The sequence below is a fragment of the Notolabrus celidotus genome, chromosome 2 (genome assembly GCF_009762535.1).
Source record: "Notolabrus celidotus isolate fNotCel1 chromosome 2, fNotCel1.pri, whole genome shotgun sequence".
NCBI classification, from domain to species: Eukaryota; Metazoa; Chordata; class Actinopteri; order Labriformes; family Labridae; genus Notolabrus; species Notolabrus celidotus.
In genome coordinates, this window is record NC_048273.1 from 33747783 (window position 1) to 33775167 (window position 27385).

General features: G+C 39.0%; 1 protein-coding gene across 1 annotated transcript in view; it reads left to right on the forward strand.

Moving 5' to 3' along the window:
* Positions 1-7576: 7576 nt before the first annotated feature.
* Positions 7577-27385, forward strand: part of slc1a7b (solute carrier family 1 member 7b) — a 64784-nt gene continuing 44975 nt past the window's right edge. Inside the window, exon 1 of the mRNA XM_034706659.1 lies at positions 7577-7717. Within this exon, the coding sequence (XP_034562550.1) occupies positions 7577-7717 (141 nt within the window). The remainder of the gene's footprint in view (positions 7718-27385) is intronic.

Here is a 27385-nt window from a genome sequence, read left to right on the forward strand (position 1 = left end):
TGAGTAAGGAATAATGTGTTGTGAATGAGTGGTTATGTAAATTAGATTTCTTTTCAAGGTGAGACAAGGTCTGAGGTCCCACTTTGTTCTGCTTTTTACCAGGTTACTAACTAAAGACATATTTATTAAAGATTATCTAATTCATTTTTAAATGTTTCATTCAAAGAGATACAAAAAAAATAGTCCATCGTATTCCACAGTTGCAGTTGCAAAAGATTCTTTTCAGCCTGCTTGCTGTACTAATTCCCATTGAAGTGAACATTTCCGTTGGAGGTCAAGGTAGACCTCTGCAGGAAAATATATATGTTGACATTTACGTTCTCATTCAGCTCTCCTTCTCTGAGCTAGGCAGTTGTCACACATTTAAATATAAGTGAGGCAAATGTCACAATTTTTAACATTGTTGCTATTATCACTATAGTTCATGTTACGTTGTTGTGATCAACAATTGAGAGATGCTGTCTGGATTTCAGGATGTTGCTCCACTTTTCTCTGTGCTGTTAGTAACTTTTAATTTGTGCTGATCTTAGTGCCCCGGTGGATCAGGCTGTATGTCTTTATGTCAAAATTTTCAATAAGTGTGCTATAAATCACCTTGTCTGACATCAACCTAGTGCTGATGCTCTCATTTACTTTTGTAGGTCACGTAGAGGCATCAGTATTAATTTCAGTTGGTTTCATAACCTACTAAAAACTCCTCACACTATTTTTAAATCCCATACAGGCTTACATTTATAGATCATTAAGCACATGGCCACTTTGAGTGAGTGGTGGTTGCTGCCAGCTGTCTGCCCAGTGTCAACTTAGCTGATTTATGTAACTCATTGGACTTTAAATCCAGTCATGTCTGAGGTGTTGAAGCCTTTAGGAGAACTGTTAGTGAAGACAAAGACTATATTACAGTACAAACAGGGCACCAAAGAGGCTGGTACTCTTTTTTTATCAGTAAGTGATATTTTAATATTATTTATAACTACTCATTTTCCCTCCTTTGTAAGGGCAACAGTGTCGTGCTTACTGTATCTGGCTTGTTAACTCATTCAGTGTTACTCATACAGCTTTTCAGTTGTGGTTAGTATGGGACTCAAGGCTGCAAGGAGATCAGAAGGCCATAATAATGAGAGCCCCTTTTGTTTTGTTCAACTGCCTTTGATGTGTATGAGAGGCAACTAAAAAAACAAAGTGAGAGAGTGAAAGTTTGCTGAGTGGAATGAATAATTAACTCCCGTCAGGCATCACAATAAATAGCATGGTTTTGTTGCCAGCAGGTTGCCAATTAGTCAGGTTGTGAGTTGGGTAATGAATGGAGTTTATCCTCAGAAACTAGCCTTTGGAAGCTTTTCCACCACTTTCTAATCCAAATCCTCAATTTCTGAGTCCAAATAATCAAGATGGCAACAAACAATGAAGTGATTTTAAACAGTATATCTAACAACCTGCTGGAAGGTAATAAGGTGCCATAACTGCGGTGGCATTTCCCACATCCTATGCAAGCTGCCCTAAGAAGTGAACACATTTTTTTTGTGACTGTACACCATTCGACTATGTGTGTTACAAAATGAAAATATTACAAAATATAGACACCTTATGTTAATTTCATAGAGGACAACTTATGGATGTAATGTGTTAGAGGTTTTTTGCTACCAATGATAAACTGCATACAAATACATTCTTAATATCTACAGGGATGTTTGCTGTTTGAAAAGACACAAGGTTAGGGGTATTAATTGTAAACTTAATAATTAAATATTGCATTTTTGTTTAGCTCATCTCTACCGATAACTGTATCTCTGGCATTTTCTTTTGTCTTGTTCGTCTTTGACTTGTTTGTCCAGTCCACACACATGGAACCATACCAATATTACAGATCATCACTCTACAGAGGTGAGTCTGGAATAGCATGGTCCTCTCAGTAACCCAGACCCAACTGTGTCAGAGGGAGTGCTGCAAATTCAGGGGAGGATGTAATGTTCGGGGTCATAAAGTTTTGTCTCCTGCACTACATCAATGGAAAAAAAACAACAACTTTAGATACACAAAACATAGTTTTACAGGATTTTACATTGTTAAACAGGTAGAAGTTAAGTTGAAGGTTAGAAGTAGAAGTACACACTGTACTTGGGCAAATCATTGCACAGTATATAACAGGAGTAGATAACACAATAATGTCAGGCCATCTAAAAATCGTGTTCTTTTGTTTTTTGTATAATTTGTTTTATTCAGATTACCAATAATTACCAATAATTTGTTTTATTCAGATTCAACCTTATACACATGACACCAAAACAAATAAACAATACAACAATAAAACACAGGGGACAATTAGATTAAAAGTAACACAAACAAACAAACAATCCAAAACAAGATCCACAAAGAGTACAGAAAAAAAGGACTTATACAGACATGAACTCAGTCCTCACACCGACAAGCTCAACCTCTATAATTTCATAATTTTTCTTCTTTAAATAAATGTTAGCTGTTAAAAAATAAAAACAAATCGAAATGACATTAAATCTTTGGTCACATATCAAATTTTGTACTACTCTCACTAAAATGTATGAACTAAGTGTGTATAATACTTAACCTCATAAGTTTTCAAAATGAAATATTTTGTTCATTTCAAAGGCTGATGATTATTCCAATTTCAAATAATATCGCAGTTTGTTACTCCAGCGTTTAAAAATAAGTTTCTTAAATACAATAGAGTGAAAACTAATAACCCAGTTTTGTGGATATCTGACTCTTACCTGTGAGACATCTTGAAAGATGCAAATAGAAATATTGAAATTAATTTCCATTCCCCAAACCTTAGACAGCCAATGCTCTATTTCATACCAAACTTTCTGAACTTTAATACAGCTCCAAAATGCGTGAATCAGTGAATCTGTGCGTCCGCATTTCAGACAGTTCCCTGAATCCTTTTTGTCATACTTTTTGATTTTATCCCTTGTGCAGTAAATTCTGTAAAAAAATGTTTATATTGGATTAATTGAAGTTTCCGTTGACTGTGATATCTCTTGTTAAACTCCAACAGTCCTTCCATCTCAATTCAAGATCCTTCCTCCCTAAATAATGGTTCCATGAATGAATTCTAGCTTGCAAAAAACGTGTTTTTTTTTTTTTTTACCAAACTCATATTCAATCAAACAATACAGGGTGAAAGCATCCTTAGTTTCCTCACATGAATTATCTGTCATCACATTTATATGCTTATTAAACCCTGTGTTCATTAAGCGTAATAAAGTGAGTTAGAATTTGAAATCCCCCCTGTTGCATCTAATCCAGTGCCAACAGCCTCACATCCTGTCACAGTTACCTCGTGGATGACAGCTGTGTCAACAAATATGAGAAATTGTCATGGATCTCATGACAGACCAGGCTACTATGGATCTACACGTTGAATGCATTTGTGCTAATCCCTCTAGCTGTTCAAAATGCATTTATACATACAGTACATTACTGAATGAAATCCATCTGAACCGTAAAGCCCTCATGCACGCCATACCCTACCATGCAGCAGAGGAATGTGGGCCTTTAAATTCTGATTGTTTTTGGACTCAATCAGTTTCCTTACTTCTGCGGTCCTTGTAAATAAACACTCACAGAGTTTAAGAAGGGGGACACCCTGTCCTCTCTGAGATAGTGCTTTTCTTCAAGTACAGAAAACTAAAATTGACTAAATTAACTGCTTTCCCTTCTCCACATTGCGGTCGCTTTACTTCTTATGCTATTCTGCTGTCCACTGATTTTTCAGTGTTCCTTCTTGACTTGCTCCCTGATCAACTGAAAGAGTAGTTATCTTTTTTTAAAGTACTGTTCATTCACATCTGGAAATGGAATCAGATGTTCTTATTACATTACGAGTATGTTGCATGATACGTGGTCTAACGCCTTTTTAAATGAATATGGAATTTTATGTCAAGTTTCATGCAGATTCAAGTTGATTTTGTGTCTTTCAGTGTAAATACTATTTCAACCATACCACATTCTTAAAAGCAGTAGTAGAGCTGCTGCCTGTCGCACCCCATCCCCACCCATCATCCATTGTGAATGCTAATGGGTGAAAAGTACATCTGCCATAATGCCTATTTTAGTCCCTGCCAATGGTACTTATACACATTCTGATATCTTGGAACTTTGCCTTCCCAGAGTTTACAGTCACTTCTGGAAATAAATCATATATACTTATCTTAAACTCTTGCTTACACAAACTTTTTCCATCCCATTATTAGAGAAGAAACCCATAAATACAAATCTCTACACTCCATCATTCTACAAAAAATTTAAGTAAGCCGGGCACATTTTTAAATGAAAGTCAACTTTGACTGCTTTAAGTACTTTGTTTAGGAACTTCATTTTAAGTTTTCTTAAGAAAGGACACGTTCTAAAACAAATCAGCATAACTTGGCATGATCTGTCCTTGGCCTTCCTCTCCTGCAGACGGCTTCACAGATTTAATATTCGTGGTCTTATTTAATCGTGGTGTTTGGAATGTCAATGATGAGAAAAGAGTGTTTCTTAAGTTATTAATCTTTCTCCATGGAGTTATATCCTCCTTCAAGGGAAGCAGATGAGGCTGATGCAAGGTCAGAGCATTTGCATTGATTTCACTTATTTCTATAAATATTAATTTTGCTGTGAAGCTCCTGTCCAAGGTGGGGTGCATTCAATAAAAGCTGTGAACAAATTTAAATATAAGTTAAAAGCAGAAGTAAAAGCTGACATAATGTAATTGAATGAAAACAGTTTAAAAGTTAAGAGGTAGGTGGGGTTGAATGTTGGGGTTGCTTTTTTCTTGAAACTGAATATCAAATTCTGACTTAATTCTCAACAAGAGACGAGACATTTCAACCTTTTTCTCAAAGGGCTGGAGAAAAAAAACGTTTTCCTTCTTTCTTGTTTTTTTGATTGTTTGGTTTTTGCCGCTAAAACTCTCTGCAGAACACAGCAGACAAAAGTCAGGGAAACTCATTTGTTATGCGTAGGCAGAATTGATGACACTTTTACACCCACACCATCGAAGATATTACAAAGCTGTTTCACACTCTTTTATGACCTTCAGTGTGTTCTTGTCATCAAAGTGTCAGACTGCTTTCTTTTACATCTTGTTAACATTACTGGCTAATTACTGCAGCATCCTTTTATGTAATCTCCTGACTTCTGACCCTCCCACCTCACCCCCATCCCATCTGACAGGGTGACTCTGTGAGGGGGATTCATGTGTGAGTAACACATTTTAAGGATGTTTTTCAGACATTTTCAGGAGTGCATAAAAATTGCTATGTGCTGAAAATAGGGAACCAGCAAGACACCCTGTCAATGTAGAATCTCTCAAGTGTTGAAGTTAAGTGAAAAAGGATGTCAAACATCAGACTTTGTTTTCAGTAGACTTTACTCATTCTTGTCCAATGGTGGTATGAAGGTATTGGGTTTGGTTGAGCGTCTGAATTAACAGCTCATACATTCACAAGAGTTAACATCTCTAAAGTCCTGCATTGATGTATCATAATAATGTCAACATTTAAAGGAGTAATTATTTTTCAATTACTTGGATTATACTTGGATAAAATACAAACAAAGGGAATCATCCCAGTCAAAGTCAAACAGTGAATGAATAAAGGACGATTATCAACGCACCTGTGTCAACAGGCCTGAATGACGACCATGGGATCAAGAGCCTTCTAGAGGCTGCTATATAGTAAGGGACCATTAGTATTAGCTAATCCCATTCATACACACTCACACAACACTGAACAACAGCAAAAGCAATTTAGGGTTCATAGTCTTGCCAATACACACTTTGGCATGGGACTACAGGACCTAGGATTGAACCGCCAACCCTTCCGATTGATAGACAACTATCTCTACCAACTGAGCCAAGCCGCGACAATGCAGGGACGCGAGTTCTTGACGGGCGATACAAATTTGGTGGTGCGAATTATGTGATTGGAGCAAGTTATATGCTGAAATCAAGCAGCAACGTCCGGTCTTAAGATACAAAGTCAATGCGGAAGTGCTACAAACTGCTGTTCATCGAGCCTTCGCTTGAGTCTGGCTGCAGAAACACTGGAAACCACATACACACCCATTCAAAAAATACGATCTTTACAGCAATAATAAACATGTTTAAAGCCTGGTACAAATGACGTTTAGGTCTGAATAAAACATTTTTCTATCAGAACACACTTGCGAGGAGGAAGGTAAGGGAAGAAGTCGGATTATGTGGCAAGTTGTGAAATGGATTCAAAGCCAAAGCCAAAAAAAGAGCATACAATTAAGGGAAGACATATTAAAAGAAAAAAATGTAAAAATATAAATACAAACATAAATAATGTGCATAGTGCAATTGAATGTGCAAATGTACAGTGTGCAAGTTTTGAGGTAGTCCGTTTTATTGTACTGTTCAAGTCAGAGTCTGTATGGCTGGGAGCGGCCGAGACTACAGAGCACCACCAGAGTTCAGCAGTCTTACAGCCTCAGGAAATAAGCTGTTCCTCATGCTGGTGGTTCTGCTCTTGATGCTCCGCAGCCTCCTGCCTGAGGGCACTTGATTCTAGCTATCAATTGTACTAGCTAGTTTCCACAGTCCCAAATAGCATCACCTGCCTCTCTTCTTTGGGTATTCACATACATGTGAATGGCGCCAGTTATGAAAGCAAGTGAGCTACTAATTGGTTTAATTTGTGTCGTGACATAAGAGGCTACACCTCTGCATTACCTTTGATTAAATGATTCTGTTTGGACTAAGACAATTATTAGCAAATGTACCTTCAGTAACTAGTACAACATGATTTAAGAGGTTACAAATGGAAATGCTGTTACTGTAATACAGAACATAATGCTTTACGTACGCATTGTTCCCTGACATGGCTTTGGATCACATTGTTTGCTCTCCTAAAGTTCTTGCAGTTGTGCATTATTTGCACAATATGAAACACTAACACATTCTCTGACATCAACACTTTAAAACTATGGCACGTGTTGGAACACAATCCAATGGTGTCCAATGATAATATACAGTATTTCTGCACAGACAACCCAGATTAAAGTTGTGATAAATGACAGATTGTTTTTCCATGCAAAAAAGATTTGGGTTTTAAAATTCAAATAAGCTGCTTTATTTTAGGGGGTGAGCGAAGGCCATTTGTGATCCGCAGGACAAGGGAAGTATATGAAACACAAAGACAACATACGGGTTGATACTTTGGTGCACTAACAGGATTGTTGATGTTTAACCTCCGGGCACGCGGTTGCCAGCTGTTCCACCCCCCCTTGCGGTGGGTCAGCACACAAGGGGCGGCCGATGGGTGGAGCAGGATGGGAGGGCCTGGAAAGTGAGAGGATCTTCTTAGCTTAGTGCAGATTGCCGCAGCGAGAGGACGAGGGGGATGCTGAGCCTGCAGGAGCTTTAAAACGCTGCCGTGGATTTCATATTTTATACAGCATCCCATCCAGCCCTGGAGTTTTTCTTCATCTACTCCTTTTGGCTTTTGTTTTCCGCCTCATACCTGGATTTGAGGCTTCGGGTTGGGTACATTTATGGGTTGCTGGTAGGACGAAGGACAGGTGACTCACGATGGCCGTGGCTTTGGATGCAGTGTGGGTGAGGGTGAAGAACGTCTGCAAACAGAATGGGCTCCTCATCATGTCGGTGCTGGCCGTGATCATTGGGTGTCTTTTGGGATTCTTCCTGAGGACACGACGTCTCTCAGAGCAGGTCAGTCTGTCTCCTCCCTGTGACGTGTGTAGGTACAAGATGGAGACTGGGGAGAAAGCTCAGACATCTATGTGGCATCACAAGGGAATGTCGTCATTATTCCTCCTGCTTTTCTACATAATTCCCAAACTTGACCACTCATCGACGCTTACTTCTGTGGCTTTTCGATATTTGCATGTTAGTGTTCTTCAAGTAATTGGGTTTTTTAATACAGATTTGTCTCATGAAAATGTGTCCAACAACAGCCACAACACTGCAACAGCCTGAAAAAAATGGATTCTGAGAAACAAGTTTATGACTCAGAAACAAAGTAACCTAAAAAAACCCCGAAAACCATAACAAATACACAAGTGTCCTTCAGGTGAATAAATAAGTGACAGAAAGCTTGTCATGAAAACAGTTTTATCAAATTCACTGCAAATGAAAATTCACAGTAAACTCATAAAATGTCAGGAAATAAATGCAACAGAAATATCTGTATTTCCACCTCAACGTGATTCTCTTGTGGCCTTCAGGCATTCGTTACCCTCCTGCCCCAAGGCTGCACAACTTGAACCACCCTGAAATCTAAGTGTGTGTGCTAGTTAAAGGAAATTTTCTGCAAGGCTTATTCAGTGAACTGCCTCCCAGCAGCGACACCCTGCAGCAGTGCTTACTGCCTAAAAGCTCTGTCTGTCTCTTTGGATGTAATGACTGGAAGTGCTGCATTTTTCGGTTTCATTGTATCTCTAGGTTTGTGTTTTGGATTTGCATCATTAATGTGTTTGCTGTGGGTTGGGGGTAAATCTATTCAGTTTGGGCTTTTTGCAGCATTGCTGTGCTCATCCTCGATGGTCACCCTTTTTAGTTGTGGTGGCAAATAATTTTATTCAAATTACATGTTTCCGCCATAGAAACAACGACAATAGAAAGTAATTAATGTTCTCTTTCGTAGACAAACAAAACCTCCATAGCCTGGTCTCATCAGTCCCATAGAAAAGAGAAAATACATGCATTCTAACACTGATAACAGAGTGGCATAAACTTTTATGCAGAAGGTGAAAAAGATGAAAAGAAACATAATCAAGGAAGGACTGCAAAATATGATGAAACAGTGCTCATTACCCTTCAGTGCAGCAGCAAGTTGTTACCCTCTGCTTTATCCTTGCCTTTCTCATAGTACAAGTTTAACCACTTAAAACTCCCGTGAGGAGTTTTAGCTGGTTTTGAATGGACTGAAATGAACAGTTACCTCTTTGTGTGCTGCAAAAGCAAATAAGACCATCATTGCCACAGGGTAGGTGTTAAGGCTGGTTTATACTCCTGCCTCGCCCCTAAGGAGCAGTGGTGCGCAGACATGAGAACCACATACTTGTGCGTCGATGTGTCCGTGTCATGCAGCAATTCTCCGCCGAAATGCTTGAGGGCAGTGTGGTCTCTCCGATACTCAGATTGTCTGTTCCCGGTCCCGCTACGATCTCTGTTTACTTTTCCGCAGCGATTCAGAGCGTGTTATGTTAATCTACAACTGATACATGTTACTGTTTATCATACAGACATGATTACATGAAGAATAGAGAGGAGATGAAATACACTGCCGATGTGGGGCCGATGAACGGGGATCCCGGAAGTGCTGTAAATGCGGGTAATACAACTCTGCAGAGAGGACCAATCACAGGGCTTGCAGTCCGCATCAATTTGACGCATATACATTTTGGAGGAGGTGCACGTCAGCTACATGTGTAGGCCTCTGCGGAGGTACGGGCGCTACGTAGACCTCCAGTGTAGGCTACGCCGTCGATTCGACGCAGACGTATAAATCAGGCTTTAGAAGTGATAAATTACATGCTACCAAGACAGTCATCCCTCAATCATTTCTTGATGAGTGGCATTCAATTTGATTGTCAAAAAAAGGACAATTACATTTTTTATTGGAAAAAACAACTTTTACAACTATGGGGAAAATCAGTGGAATGATTAAAAGTACCAGCCATCAACAGAAACTTAAAGTTCATTATAGAAACTTTAAGTCTTCACTGTGTTGGGCTATGAGGAAAGAGGTGGACAGAGACAGACAACAACAACATCAACTTTCCACTGCAAAGACTCACAATGAGTGAAACAATTAACTTAAAGAGAGCAGGATGAGACATTTTCTCAGAAAGTGCTACGTGCACTTGGACAGAACAAAACCACTGAATATGTCAGAGGCACCGCTCTGTCCACAGGAGGCACCAAAATCCCCACAGGCCAAAAGTTCCTCACAGAAGCTTTAAAGACAGAAAGTAGTATTATTTGTAAAATGTCTCCAACTGACTCTATGAGACTGTTTCAGGTTAAAAATGTCCAAGTGGATTTAAGTCAAGTTAAGACCATAACTTGGCATCGAGTTTAAAGCCAGGGTTGGTAGTCATGGAAAACAAAAATGAATTTGAATGTAGCATTTCATCAGGACTCTGTCACATGCACAAGTGCCACTGATTCACGACCATATGATGGTGACTGATTGAAAAGCGGTCCTCTTCACATTGTTTGTGTTTTGCACTATGTTAACTCATGTCTCACTCAGCGGTAAGAAAACACCAAAACATTCTCATAGTGAAAGTTAAAAGCACAAACAAACATGAAATGTACGCTTTGCAGGAGGGAGGCAGAACGGCAGGACAGGATTTGATTGGTTTCATCATTTGGCTCCTGATGGCAGGGATTGGTTGGTGTTTTCCCAGGTTTACTCCAGCTGTAGATAGAAACTTTTTTTCCACTCTTTTTTAAAGAACACATTATGTATTGATTGCCATTGGGACATAAAGATAATTTTAACCAGTATATTTTTTTTTCAGGAGGAGGGAAGAGTATCTTTTGTTGTAAAGACAGTTAATTAAAATTGAGTAGAGCGCCCTGAATTGAGATTTATTATGTCAGTGGGTTGGGAATATAAGATTGGAATGTGTTTACTTTTTCCTTTCCTGAAGCAAAAACAAAAGGCTAGCTGTGCAGAAGACTTTTCTATTTCCAAATCACACCAGTATGTTATTGGTGCATTGTATTACAGTGCAATCTCCCAGAATCAATCTGCAATTACAGGCAACAATAGAGTTCCCCTGACAAGAATAAAACAGCAGTTTATTTCTCTGGGATTTGTAACATATTTGAAATATGCAAATCCCTGCTGGCTAACATTCCCCTCAGTGATACAGTTTGTTAATTGGTGGACCAGCCATCACAAAGCCATGCCATGAGGCCAAATGAAGCTAACCCTGCAAGCCAGCTCAGGCAGGTCACTCCAGCTGCACTAATTCAATCATTCTCCATATCCACAGACAAATGTGTCCTCTCAATTTGATGGTCAATTTAAGCTGCAATGTTTTCCTGTCTCTCTCTCTCTCTGCTCTGCACCAGTACTATCAGTACAGTACATAGTTTAAGCCCCACAACTTCACCAGCACTCACCTGCAGGCGCTGTCGAGAAGAGGGCTAAGATATTCCTACATCACTTTTCAAATGCCTGCATGTAGAAGTAAATCTACAAGGGTGGGGTTAAAGCCTATAGATGCCGTGCTTAGCTGCTGCAACAAATAATTCTAACTGGTACAAATAAGAGTTGTTTTTGACAATGACAAATGTATGGTGTCAGTAGAGTAAAGTATTATTGAATAAGACTTGTGGTAAGAACTAAAAACCTGAAGTCATGGGTCTCTTTACACATTGGTAGATCGTGTGTGTGTGTATGTTTGTGTGCGCACGTGTGTGTGTGCGCGCGTGTGTACATGTGTGTGTTTGTGTATGTGTATATATGTGTATATGCGGTATACTGTCGCCTGTAAAATTTGTGTTTTTTGTATAACTATTTTCTTTCTTATTACAATCCTTATATTTAAGTGTCAAATACAGTTTTTTGAATTGAATTGGATTGGATTGTGTATCATTCTGCCGATGGACAAAACTGCCTGTCCTATTTCTGCCTTCCAAAGTGTATCTGGATTAATAAGACACTTTGGCAGTCTGATTAAATAAATCAAGTGAGCATCTTTCAAAGTTACAAACTCGTATGGAAAAAAAAAATCAACTATGTGCAGCTTTCTCTCAATGGCAGCTTCATAAAAGAAATACTATCAAGTTTTGTACTATTATGAGTAACTTGTTAAGCTCTACTCTTATCTTATTATCAGACCACTCTGGCCCCATTATCACTCTATCATTTTGATGCAGGAAGGGTTTGTCTTAATGGTCAGTGTCAACAGAAGAAACGATCCCCATGAGCCAAAACAGTTTTTGTGTTCACAAGGGTTTGTAAGTATTCTTTGAAATGGAACTCATCCCTCGCAGGTGCATGGGCGATATGCAGCCCTACAGGCAACAGGAACTTTTATTTTGGGTTGACTCTGCCGATTTTAGATCACAAGAAGCAGGCCTGGTGTCTTTGAGATCTGGATCTGGATGCCTTAAAAGACTCAAAGAAGGAGTCAAATGGAGACAACTTTTTGATGCTAATTTTTTTTTAACAGCTGTTTGAAGGATTCATTGCATGTGTGTTTGTGGCAGTGAAAGATTAACAGTTACGGCTTGACCACTGAGAATTGTGAGTTTACTACCGTTCACATTCTGTGTAGGCAGATTTAGTAGCAAACTTTTTAAACAAGTTTTTTGAAGTCTCACATAACGATGTGTCTGTTTTTATCAGCCAAGAGCAGGATAGAGAATGAGACTTGATAGGAATACATGGATGTCAAATTAAAGCCTGTTATATTACAGTAATGTCCAAAATGACTTCCTTGACAGAACACATTTAACAATTAAGAATCAAGGCTGTTTTCCTCTTCTTTCTGTCCGCTTCCTGACTCAATCTCTTGAAATCCTGTTCTGACCTTTAGATATATTCATTCAATTTCTTGGAGGGCAAAACATTTCCTTCACCTTCTTTTACCTGGTTGATGTACAGTGTAAATAGCGGCTTCGCAAGTCTGAGTACCATACATTCCTTATGGGGACGAGCCCGGATGCCGGTGGTGCAAGGAATGAAAGAATCCATTTGCAGCATTCAGTCTTCTGGTTTGTGGTCTGGTTTGCTTTTGCAGAGGCATCAGTATTAAAGTGAGTCTGCTCAACAAGTCAAAAGACCTCAAAGTAGGGGAGGGGGGCTTTTTTAACACACAAATAAAAAATTGCTCCGAATTGAAAAACTTTTAATCGTATGACTGTTTTTGCCATTTATATCATATTCTTCAAACTCTAACACTTTTTTGAGTATTGTTACAGTTTCTGACAAAAAATCCAGAAATTTAAATATTTTCTCTCCGCTAGTTTAGTGTCTGTTTCCATGAAGAGCAACTCTGACATGTTCTAAAACCTTTTCAAGCTGCTGCTGCAGATGGTGCGCAATCTCCCCTGATTCATTCCCCTGACCTTTGGATTAGCAACACAGAATCTGAAATTGGCACTAATTTGTGTTTCTTTGTTGCAGTGAAGGATGTGTGTATGTAGTGAGGGGTGTTATATATTGAAAGATTTGTAGAAAACACCAGTGTGTCTTCAGGCTAAAACAAAATTATATCCTAAAAGCAATCATATGTCACAGCTTGAGTACATTGCACTATACACATCTCCCTAAACAAAATGCAGCCTTTTTGTCCATCATCCACCTGACTTAAGCTCTGTCATATTCTCAAATAGGCCTAAATATAGCCGTAACGCCTCTACTCCCACAATGGAGGATTACAATCCAATCAAGTAAATGCTTATTCTCAGTGTGCATCAATGAGAGTGCCTGTCAGGGCAATGCCTGACGAAGTACCCAGAAGGCACAGACCTTTATGTTTGCAGATGATTATAGAGCCACAGAGCTTTCTTTGTTCGAGGGTCATGGGTAGACAGACTTGAGTGACAGTCAACTGTAGCTGATAAAGATAGAGAGCAGTGCAACCTTTGGGAAAATGTCAATAGTCAATCACTTTCAGCTTTTAAAGAACTTGTTTTTGTCCTTTTGCTCCCATCAAAAGGCTAAAGATGAAGAACTGAAATACTTTGAAATACAACAACTTAAACAAATCACCAGGTAGGATCATCCTTTGAAGGAATAGTTTGGGCTCTTTAAATAGAGTTGTATCAGTTACTTGCCACTAAACTGGCTAGAGTTTCTACGCAGAAGCTAAACTATATATTGACTGCTGCAGACCTCCAGAGAAACACATGAATCGGCTACTTGAAAGAGTCCTACATATAAAAAGTAATTCAATTCACACTATAGTTACCTGTCACCTTCCCATCAGGCAGCCCTTTCCTTTGGGTTTATATCTCCATCAATTCAACACAGTGTAAACCAGGCCGCAGGCTACATGTGTAGGTTCTAAATAGGTAAGAGGTTGCAGAGAGAAAGCACTGCTGCTCTGCTTCTGATAACTGCCAGTCTTTATTCCTATTAGCACAGTGCCAATGTATGCAGACACACACAGCTGTTTAAGCTGACTAACAGCTGATCCTGCTGTGATCATCAGCAGGCCTCATTAGAAACAGATGTGACTTCTTTTGACACTGAAGAGAAAAAGAGACATCTTGTCACTCTAAAAACATGTCATCATTTTTATTTTCTTACATGGTATCTTTGCATCTCTGTACAAGCTCTGTCTGCAGGAGAGACGCAAGACAGGGATATGTGGACACCTGGGTCCGTATGCACGTCCAGCCATTACACAAATGGGACCATTAGTCTTAACCTACCGTTATGGAACGGCCCATTTGGCCGTAGCGTGAGCCGCATGAACGACTGCAAATAATTGGCCAATTAACTTGTTGCACCATGAAAGCGAGGCCGGGGCAAAACGTCACGGTAACGCATATTGAGCACGATGTCCTCCATCCTTTAAACAGCCTAACAGGTACAGTAATCCTGCCGTTAGCAACTGTAATGGTGGTCTACCTCCATTAAATGTAATGCTTTGTTCGGGCGTTAACCTGGCTCATGCATACTGCTAATCGTTTTTTTTTTCACCATTAGTACAAACAGCCAGTTTTCATCTCTAATGGCTGGACGTACATACAGGCCTTGAGCTATACCACAACATTATATTTTATCACAAAGCCATAACTTCGAATAATGTATTCTTTTACATTTTATTTGCACTAATAATTTCACAAGTTCAAGAACATAATTACATTCAGATGGTAGGGGGTCACCTTTACACCCAACAGGGGCTTGTAAAGTGAAATGTTACCCTGCAGAAACTATAAATGAAATAGTTACAGCAGTGAATGTATCATTACTTGACAACATGTATGTGTCTAACTACACTTGAGGCATATAGCAAGACAGATCAGCACAGTACTTGGCAGTTTCCTTAAATGCCCATATGAGTCATACACAAGTTTAATAAAAATACAAATAATCACCAGAGCTCTGTGAGAAACGGCTCCAGAAAAGGTACATTTTAATCCAACATCATAAATATAATGTGACTCCTTATTCCTATGAAAGAGAGAAAAAAAATCTAAATTTTGTTTATATTTATCAAAAGCATCTTCTTTCAATAGCTCATTATCTTAAGATATTTATCAAGACCCTGCTATATGCATTTGCATTGGTAGCCTCCAAGTCTTCACAGTGCTTCTAATGACTTAATCAGGATTATTTTCTGACATCAAAGAGTTCTCCTTTGAGAAAATCAGAATAATTGTTATAATATGCTTGAATAATGATAGTTGGAAGATCACTGGGTGATATTATTATTTTGTAATAGTACATCTACACACTGTTTCCTAAGATTTTGACATGAGAGCTCATCAATGATGTAAGATTTTGTTCTCTGAAAAGTATTTTCATTTTGTCCTTCAGTACTCACAATAATTTTTTTTAAGCCTTCAAGTCTGTTTCACCTGATCCTGTCAATATGACAAAGGCTTGATGGGACAGGAGGCCATCTCTTGATCATTACATCCTGCACTCGAGGCAGTCTGAAAGTGGTAATGGTAGAAAATAATTTTTCTAATGTTCTAAAAGACCAATGATGAATATTCTCCCCTGTATCAATTGGAAACTTTCTATAAGATTGTCAATGAGAGGTAGCAAACCAAGTTCTCCATGTTCTTTTAAATGTAACTTTTCATCATTGAAAAGAGGCAGGAGAGGTATAGGTAGCTGATATCAAAGCTCCTTTGAAGCACTTTTGGCAGACTATGAAAGGACTGAATGTAATGCTGATGCCTCATTATAGCATAAAAAGGAACATAAAACCATCATTAAGAAGTTCTGCTATTTCTATGCTGTCAGATGTGCTGATTAACAGCGCCCTGCAGAAACAGACTTTGTTTTCATTTTCAAAGGTATAAACGTTCAACAAGTGATACGTCTGACTGTTGGAAGACAGCACATTAAGTTTTATTGTCTTATACTTTTTTATTGTTAGGTAAATTTCTGAACATGCGCTGGACAATTTCAGCAAGGCAATGAGAGAAACCACTTTGTCCACTGGGGCAGCCAGATTCCAGACTCCTCACAGGAACTTTAAAGCACCTGTGAGGAGCTTTTTGTTGGTTGTGAAACAGACTTAATTGAATATTGATGCCTCTATATATATGATTTACTAATGCAAACAACACTATAAGTAATAAGTCTGATCATCTCTACATTGTAATTTCAATGCCTGAAACTGCTGGCACAGAGTAAGTGTCAGATCGAGCTACTGAAACAGATTTTTCATGGCAAAGATTTTTAGTGAGTGATACCGTTGACTGTCAAAAGAAAGCAAGATGAGAATTTTTGTGAAAACGGTGAGTAAACTTTAAAAAAGCAGCAATAAGATTAGACGCACCACTTTGTCCACACAACCGACACAAACTAAAAAACTTCTCACAGGAGCTTTAAGAACAGACAAATAAAATCTACTTAGCTTCCCACAAGACCAGAGCATAGGTATTCACCTCATGCAGGTGTTTAAATGATCACAACCCTGTCAGCCAACAGCTAAAGCTAATTTATCTGAAATAATTCAGCCACATGTGACCAGCCTTCAACTGCAGGCTTTGATTGCTATTGTATTGCTGCCACGCAATACCACGCCTCGCTGCATTGCACCATGCTTTGTTGAATGTTCAATGCCTCATTTGTTAATCTTGTTTATGTTTTCGAAAATTGTCTATCTCGTTAGCGTTGTTAATGTTTGTGTTGTGGGGACGACATTTAATGCGGCTACATGTCATTTTGTAGTTTTATACATAAGTAGAACCATAACTGAGGAGATGCTGCACCACACTTTCATTTAGACGGATAAACGTTGCTATATGAAGGCTTCTCACATCTTGTGCTTTTAGCATGTTCCAAGTGGCAGCAGAGGATAAAGAAAAAAAAGATCTGCACATTTTGCAAAAAGCTCCGACTTCCTTTCATTAAATAAGCAACACTTCAATCTCACATCCGCTTCAGGCATGGTGAAGTCAACACCCCAAAGAAGCATCTTTCTTTTATGGTCAAGTGGCAGCAGAGATCATATTTCATCATGTAAAAATAATAAAAAAATAAGTTCAGGTTATCATAATCCTTGTGTAGCCTTGGACATTTTGTTTTTCAAATGTGGTTTAGCATTATATTGAATCAAGGTCCAATCTGCTTTTATTCTGTGCTCTTTTCCACATTTCACAATTTGCATCAGTGGCAGCAGTGAGATATTGGCAGCACTCTAGAGGAGCTGTGACATTCACAATTAGCCTCTTTCATTTGGCCACTGCATTTCTCATTATTTTGCTGACCTGGTCCAATTGTGCTGATAATTGCAATGCCCTCATGTGCTGTCAGCTTGAAGAGTTTACTCTGTTTACTCGGGTTGAGAAACACGATCTCAGTGAAAAATGCATGCAATCATGATTCATCAACATTGTTGAGGAAAGGAGGCAACTTTGGAGGAAAGTGAGAAAACAGAGGGAGTTACTCAGAGCATCAAGTTGAGACTGACTTCTAACAGGCTTCCGATGGAGTGGACAAAGATACTACGATGTCCACTGTGTGGGGCTACTCCACTGAACCCTTGAGTTTGGTGTTTTGGCCATTAAGCCAAAATTGACCATTTATGAACGAGGGTGGAAATGCCTGCAGACACCTCTCTCCTCAGTCCACCGCCTTTCACACAGACTGTGTTTTCTGCCTGAGTTGTTGCTAAAGTTGTTACCCAAATGAGGCCATAAACTGATGTTGAAAATGTCTTGGCTTTGTAAATGTCATAGAGACGGACACTACAAAGAAAAATAAGAAGCAGTATGTGATCTACTCTACATTCTGATTGATACATATGAATAGATTAAACATTAATAACTCTTCACTTAACAGGCTGTGTTCTGTACCTACAGAGGGCTGGTTTTGGGGTGATCAAGCTTTAAGAAAATATATAATAAAAATGAGTCCTTAATTTACATTCAAGGAGGAGACTAAAAAGCCAAATGTCATCAAAGGCAACAAATCAAGTGAGAAATAGAGACATATACTTACTCACAACAAGACTTGTTGATTCAGAAAAGGGCAGATTTGATTCTTCTGATGAACAGCTGAAATGTTGCACTCACCCCTCACTCTGATGGCAGTGTCAGTCTGTCAATCTGCCATGAGAGGGACTGTTCATTATTGATTTTGTTCAACCTTCAGTCTGCACTGGGGTCAAATCCAAAGGCTGTCTTATTGAATAACATTACAGGGTTGTATTAAAAGTAGTTATAATCAGGCCTTTTTATAATGAACTCTTTGTTTGTTTGTTTATTTAGTTTTGCTTTTTTGTAGTTTTGCAGAGCCTTTTTTTTTTTTTGCTAATTTGCTTCATATTGTACGACGGAGCACATTGCAACTGGAAGTAGCTGCAGGTTAGTAGTTATTTTCTTGTTTACGAAATCATTACTATTCAGAGAGAGATGTTACCAAAGCACTATTGAATTGAAAGCATGCACCACAACATGCACTGCAGCTGTGTGTTTACTTCCTGCGTGTCCCTGTACCGCTTGTGGTCTTTGCAGTGCAGTATGGGAAGGATTGAGTCTGTCAAAGGGTTGTAACACAGATTACATAAGCAGCAGCATCAGTATTAGTGTTCTGACCTCTGCAGAAATCTGCTGTCTTACTGGAAATAACAGATTTTCAAAGCCAGGAAGAGTAAATAACAAAATCTCACTCTTCCTTAAAAAGACCAAAACATTTTGTGCGATTCACTGCATCATTGTTCAATTACATTTTTGCACAGCGGAGGTGCTGGTGGCCTAGCGGTCTATGCACCACACATACAGAGGTCACAGTCCTTGTTGCAGAGGTCGCCAGTTTGACTCCCGGCCGCGACCAACTGCATGTCTTCCCCCCTCTCTGCTCCCCACATTTCCTGTCTCTCTTCAGCTATCCTATGAAATAAAGGCAAAAAAAGCCCCAAAATATATATATGCACAGCCTCATTTTTTTCTTGTGTGTGCAGTAATGAATGGCGGGTGATATTTGCAGTATTTAGATAGAGCTTGCTGAGACAGGTTGATTTTCTGTACAGGTTTTGGTGTACTACTTATTGACAAAGTGTGACAATCATAATTATCTTTTCATTGTCACCAGTAGTCACAATGACTGAGATCTCAGATAAGGTACAAGCTAACTTTAAAGGTAATATTTTTTAGGTTCATGTTAGGAAGTGGGCCAACATTCTAGCATTCCTGTGGTACTGAGACACTTTCTTTATTATTTTAAGTAAACCTGTGATTACACAGGTCTAGTTGGAAAAATTTGAATATCATTGAAAAGTTTAATATTTTACAACAGGTTTTTGCCCCTAAGCTGTGCAACTCTTTGCCTCTGGACATCAAAACGGCGAGCTCTCTGGGTGTTTTTAAAAGAAAACTCAAGACTTACCTTTTTAATCTAGCTTTTAATTTGGAGTAATTTATTATTATTAACCCTAATTATCATTTTAATCATTATTATTTAAAATAATTATTTTAACATTTATTTGTCTTATTTAATTCTTTATTTATCTATTTATTTCTTGTATTCTTCTGATCTTGTTAACACTACCTTATTTTAAACTTTTCTTTCCACTCTTTCTTATTTTATTAATTTTACTGTGTTGACTTTATTTTATTTATAATCATGCCTTTTATAATTTTACCATCGGTTTTGTTTTCTCTCTCTCTCTGTTATTCTGTGAAGCACTTTAGGCTGCATGTTTTTATGTATGAAAAGTTCTATATAAATAAAGTTGAGTTAATTGTTATTGATTTGATAAGTATGGCCTGCATATTAAAAATTATAAGTAAAGCAAATCTCAAAATAATGAAATGTCTAAGTTGCAGTTTAAGTTATTATTAATAATAATCTTATTATTATTATTAATAATAATACATTTTATTTATATAGTGTTTTTAAAAAACTCAAAGACACTGTACAATTGTTAAAATAAAATCAATATAAGCAAGAAACACAAATCAAACAAAACAAAAGTACAAACACAAATTAAAAGCTAATTTAAAAAGGTGAGTTTTTAATAGAGATCTGAATCACTAATTAAAAAGTATAAATATCAGATACCTCTCAGTCTAGTGAAGTGCACTGATCCATAATAAAAGGAAAGTCTGCTGGCATGACAGTTGTCCAGAAGACAATCATCAACACTCTTCAGAAGGAGGGTAAGCTGCAGACGGTCGGGTGAAAAGGCCAACTCTGCACAGAGTGCTGTATGGAAGCTTATGAATGAGACGTTGACTGAAAAAGGAGGAAAAGTGTGGTAGGAAAAGATGCACAAGGCACAGGGATGACCAAAGCCTTGTGTGAAATTGTGCTGTGTGTGAAGTTCCTGCAGTCTGTGATGATTTGGGGGACCATGTCCTCTGCAGGTGTTGGTCCAGTGTTTTATCAAGTCCAAAGGTCAACACAGCATCCACCAGGATATTTTAAAGAACTCCATGCTTCCTTCTGCTGACAGGCTCTCATTAATTTCCTTTTCCAGCAGGACTTCTCACCTGCCTGCAGCACCAAACTACTATAAATAGTCAAAAGGAAGGCTGATTGCTGTCACGCTGCATTGATGCAGTAATTCATGGTAAAGTGGCCAAGTAGTGAGAGTTAAAATGGCCATATATTTAAGGAGGTTTTGGTAAATATTCTAAGAATTTGGAATATTAGAATATTAGATCGGATTTTCAAGAGCTTTGAGCCAAAAATAATCTAAATGAAAAGAAAAAAAAAGGCTTGAAATACTTCACTCTACATGGATATGAATGTATGAGAGTTTACCTTTGTGAATGAAATTATGTAAAAAAAAAAAAAACATTCAATGATACTCACATTTGTTTGAGCAGCACTTGTGGTGCGTAGCCTCTGTTCTAAGTGACAATCACAGCGTAATATAGATTGTGAAAACATGGTATAACAGTATCAGAAGTGGGTAAGAGTGACAGAGTCAGCATAAAATACACAGACCGATGAGTACAAGATGAGCAGAGCCGAGACAGACCTTCTCTGCTGGTTGTATGAGTGCTGATCCTGCTCTTATACAGCAAACTAAGCTCTCTCTGCTTAATGCCCACAGAAAAGCTCTTTAGCTGTCATTATGCATCCGCCTCAATCCACAGTCCTCCCATCTCTGCTTATCTCCACAACCTCACACTCACTTCCATCTATACAATACACTATTTGTTTAAATTTGTTATCAGCAGATAGATGCTGCTCCAGTGTCTTACCCTAACAGGCATAGTCATCTGCCTTTTACACTCTCCACATCAGTGCTGATAGATGACAAAGATTTATAAGATTCAAGGCTTTCATTATTAGATTTAAGGTAGATAATACTTTATTGATCCCCTGAGGGGAAATTCAGTAGATGGCTTGGGTATCATGATACAATATTTGTTAAGTCTTGGTGGCAGCTGCAGGCAGTTCAGGATTTTAGAAAAATAACTTCCACTTTCACACCCCTCCCATCTCCTAGATGTTGAAAAGAGGCAAGGGAAATATGTTTATGCAGCACATTCCCCACACAGGGGCTACTTGTTATAAAAAGAAATACAGGCAAGAGCAATTTTAAAGACACTGGGCCTCATTTATCAATCGTGTGTGAAACAGGTGCAGATCTGAGCGCAGAATTGGTGTTATGACAGGACACACGTGGGTATCCCAGGGTATGAATGATCGGGTCTTGATAAATGTAGCGGCTGAAAAAAATTATTTAAATATCACGCCCCTAATTATTCACAGGTAAGCCGGGATTGGCCACAGAATTTCATTATGGAGGCCCGCTCTACGGCAAAAAAACAGGAAACATGTCTTAGCTGGAAATCGACACCATAGCAACGGAGGTAGAAACATACAACTATGTTGTTTGACAGTCTGAAAAGAGGCATTGCAGGAGTCAGAAAAATCACGTCTGGATGAAAGTCACTGCAGCAGTCAGCAGCGTGGGTTTGACATCTGAACTCCAGCTACAAACGTATATATCCGTGATATGAAACTTTTAGAGGCTTTAATAAAAGTAATTCTTTATATTCATGGGGGAAAACTGCAGACCTTAAGATTGCTATAAAAAACGACAACATGTGACTGCTCTCAAAACAAGCTGCGCTGACCCCAGCCTGGTACTGTCTCTGTATGTATGTATGTGCGCAATTCCACACAAGGCAAACAGGAGTGTTACATTAATTATTAATAACTCCAGACGTGCCGACAGGTTTTGATCTCATGTGAATGAATGTTCTCTGTTCTTAAATGGTCAGCTGCCATACACGCGCACACACACACACACACACAAACACACATACACTGGCCATTCATTCAAAACAATAATCAGGATTAAAACCATAGACTGTAAATAAAAATGGACAGCGTTGCTCCGCCTCTTCCCGTTGTACGGTTCTGACGCCAAAAAATCCCGCTCCTGGGCACAGCCATTGTGCAGCCAGAGCCTGTGAAGCCACTGTAACGAGCTCCACCCTACAGCGTAGCGTCATAAGACGCTGTGTGTCCTTTGAAGTTTCCCTCTACGGCGGCTGTGAATCAAAGGAAACCCAGAAAAAAAACCCCTGTTTTTTAAACTCTAATAACTAACGAAAAAGAAACTTTTCAGAAAAAAGAGGCCTTGAACACAAAACAGTCGAAAAAACTACATATCACCACAGCATACAGATGTTAGAGACATTCTTACGATGTGTATTTATTTTTAAAGTTTGACTGCTGATTTATTGACCTATACTGCAGCCAGCCACCAGGGGGCAGACACACTGCTGAAAGCTTCACCACCAGGGCCGTATCCGGCTCGCTTGAGTAAAACAATCGTCTTCATAGTAAATCCCATCATCAATCCCATCTTTCTAAAAAAAAACCAAACCTATTTCAAACGCTAAAAGTTTGAGTCCGTTTTTTTTTTTTCTGTTTAAATCACCAACAATATTTTCTATAGAGAGTTAACTCTGCACATTGGAGTGTTGATAAGTACTGTACGCTTTGTAGATTTTTAAAGTAAGTTGATAAAGAAAACACACATTTGCTGTAGGAAGAAATCAGCTGACAGCTCACGCTGCTCAACGTCATCTCAAAGCATTTTGCAAGGCGAGAAAGAGAGAGTAATATAAAATACATTTTAGGTATTGTATCTAATTTAACGATCTAAGTATTAATCTGTGAGTCCTGGATGTCTGTCTAACAATGCACTGTACTAATATGTGCTAATTCTCCACAGACAGATTTACTTTGCTGCTCTGCTCTCCACACCGACATGAAAACTTCTGTACACGGACTGAGACCTGGCGTGGGATTTGAGTGTATCCTCCGCCCACGTTCAAATCGATAAATGGCGACCTTGGCGTGGAAATGGTCGTACATCCTGTTTTTGGTTGTATGGACGTTTGATAAATGAGGGCAACTGTGAGGAGTTTTTAACTGGTTTTGAAAAATTGTCACTCTTAAGGCTGATTTATACTTCTGCGTTGAATCAACGACGTACCCTACGCCGGGGGTCCGCGTAGCTCCCGTACCTACGCAGAGGCCTACACACATAGCTGACGTGCACCTCCTCCAAAAAGTAACTCCCCGTAGGGCCAACGTGGACCGCAAGCCCTGTGATTGGTCCGCTCGGCGGCTTTGTCTTTCCCGCATTTACATCACTTCCGGGATCCCGCACATCGGCCGTGTACTTCATCTCCTCCTCTCTATTCTTCATGTAATCATGTCTGTATGATAAACAGCAACATGTATCAGCTGTAGATTAACATAACACGCTCTGAATCTCTGTGGAAAAGGAAACAGAGATCGTAGCGGGACCGGAAGCAGGCGGCCGGCTATCAGAGAGACCGCACTGCCCTCAAGCGTTTCGGCGGAGAATTGCTGCGCGACACGGACACACCGACGCACAAGTATGTGGGGCTCATGTCCGCGTCAGCCACTGCTGCGTAGGGGAGACGCAGAAGTATAAATCAGCCTTTATACTTCATCCTCTTCATGACCTACATAGTCAACTCAGATTATCAGCAACGACAATGGTCTTTCAACTGAATTTGAATGCCTGTGCTTGGGTTTGATTTTCTGCAACAAAATCCAGAATCAGCCGAATCCATATTCAGCACTCACTCTGATGGGTCTATGTTTAGAACTTCTCTGGTAAAGTTTGACAGGGAGAAGGAAGTTGGGAAGCAGGAGGAGCAATAACTTTTTGATCTGTAGACAACTTTCTTTTTACATAATGTGTGGCCCTCGTGGCTCATACTGGAGCAGGATTAGCAGAAAAGACGTCTTCTGTTGGAGTATTGTTCTAGATGGAGAAGCTCTACAACCAGGGCTTTGCTAGCTAAAAGAGCATAAGGGCTTTGAACATGATTTAATGTGTATGCAGGCATTTGAATATGCTTTTGTAAGCTAGCAGTTTACAATGTTTTTCATTACAGCCAATCGTTTTATAAAGCCGAAAATCAATACATGACTTCATCACTTTTCATCCTGCAAAAAGTTGTCTTGGACACAAAAAAGTATTATCAAAAATAAGATCTGTATTCCATTCGTTTGCTTCCACAATAAGTGTACTAGTGATGTGTCGGCCGTGAAAGACTCAGCTATAAGAGCCGGCTCTGGTACAGGAACAATGCGAACAGGCTCCGGTTTAAGAGCTGGTTATTTTTTCCTCCTTTGTGTCATTATTAAGTACACAACAGAGTTAAGGTACAATCTGATGTCTACATCGCTTGGCCACAAATACAACACGGAGTGTGCGCAGTGTTACCAATCAACTGTATGGGAAGGGTGATGTTTTCGTATCAGACATCATGTAAACTTGTGTTATTCTGGGAATGATACTATTTAATATAATCAAAATTAAGTCAAAATGGTTCAGTGAAGATTTGGATTGACGAACAATTGATCTGGATCACCTAAAAGGGCGGGAGTTCCCATAATTGAAATACATACTTTCACATCTTTACCACAGTGGGTGATGTTGCTCTGTCTGGGAAATGCAGTCTTTAACCCTGGAAACATCACTACAAATCTACAGGGGTTGTCAAAATCAACACAACATGAAAGTTCCTTACAGTGCCTTTAATTATGGGATACACAAATATCTATCTTTTATGCTGATTTTTGCAATTGAATCTCAAGAGATTCAAATTGCTTGCTGTAAAAAAAAATGTCTCTACCTTTATTATTATGAGAATTTTTTGGCATTGAAATTGGCACTGTTTTTTTTGTGACATCAGTTTTTCTAGAGTCCATCGACTCCAGCTGTGCTGTTAGGCTGTGAGCCACCATGTTCCACAACATCAGCTTCAAAGCACCACAGACATTGATTCTTTATGTTCACACACACTTTATCAGGGGAGAGGAACACAGTACGTCTAAGAGATTTTCCCTCATTTGATGTTTGACGATATTGCTGGAGACTGCTGACTAGAACATCGGTCCAAAATCTCTCTGTGATGTTCAGTTGGGACAGAAGAAATCAAAGCCTCTTTCATGTAGGACATTCTTTTATAAGTTGTTATTCACACCCTTCTGTGATAGTAAACCTGATTTAGATTGCCTGTTGAGGTGGCAGGCAAAGAGGAGCATCCATAACAACAGTATTTTGCCTTCATATCAATGCCAGATGTAAATTTATGTATTTACTGTGTCAGCAAATGAGTGGAAATCAGCATAATGAGGAGCAGAGAAGACTGTAAAGTGGTCTCATTTTGTACACAAAGATTGCATCGGTTGTACACCAATTGCATGATTGAAATATCACCCACACCCACTTCCTCAAGGGGAATTTTCCTGACTTAACCTGCTGCGTTAACACACTAGCTCAACCTTTACTTCTTTTGGAAATTAAACCAAGGGGCTGGCAGGTAAAGTCAGGTTCAAAAGTACTGCTGTTTGTGTTCATATAGCATGCAGACCACCTTGAAAGTTACAGGGAGTTTTCAGGAGTTCAGTAGAACTACAAATACAGCTAAAGTGTACAATTTACTTCATTGTCTTACCCACAAACCGTCCAGAAGCAATTCAGAGCTGATTGAAATGCTGGTGGGTCAAAGTCATTATGCCACTGAGCTGGCAGGTACAAACAGAGGTGGGATAGAGGTGTAATGGTGTCTGGAGACTTTGGACCTTCCTGACTGTAAAGACAGTAAACAAAAACATGCAAGGAATATTTTTGCATCAGTTTAAGGTAGTATTCTTTTTAAAATTGTACTGACTGGAATGGACAATGTCTGAATATTGTTGTCCTCACATCAACCCCAAAATTTGCATTGGAAATGTAACCTTGGCAGGGAGATGGCAACGTCGACTTTTTTAAATGCCAGCATAGAGAAATCAGAGAGATGTGCAGGGCAGATCATTTCCGCATATATTGCAGTCATTGTTTTTCCAATGTTTATCACAATGTAATTGTCTATCATGTAAAATAGCTTCCCATTAGTATTACCCTGGCCCTTGCCCCATGGTGAGGATTAATCCTTTTTATCACAAATTCAATTTGTGTTGAGTAAACAAATCAACACAATGAACATGCTGTCCTTGCTGAAAGTGTGCAGTCTTATGATTATGATTTCTCAAGGTGTAACAGTGGTCCCTCTGTTCTTATTCACACTCACTGATGTTCCAACCACTTAAAGCTCTCCACAATCACTTCTAGAGAATGCTGATATAGAGACAATGTTTTCACTTTCTCACTGTGCTGAACCGTTCAGTTTTTCTAACAACTTTAAACGTTTTTTATAACCTCTACTTCAAACACGTAAACCCCAAAAGTTCTATCTCAGCTATACATTTCTTGGACTGTTATCTCACTTTTGCGTTCAGATATCACCTGTTCATGTGATAACAGGTTTTCTTGCCACTTTGGAGAACCAACATCATGCTGTAAACACAAAAATGAGAAAAATATCACAATATGTAGTTGTTATGGCTAGCTGAGATCAGAATTCATTTGGCATTGTGTTTCTGATGAACAAGTAAATAATAGCCCAGTTTTGGTCTCCACCACTTCCTAATAAAATATGTTTACTGCTAGATGCCCTGCTCTTATTTTCCTACAGAGAGACTATGCCAGTGTTGTACAGAGACTATGCTTTACAAGTAGTTTGGGAAAATTGTGAAAATCTCGGAATGGACTTTGGACCCCAGAGACAATGTATGAATGGGAGAACTTGAAACCATTCTTCTTGCAGTCGGCACACACTGTATGGGGGATGAATTTTTTTCTAACGGTTCAGAAGATATTAAGA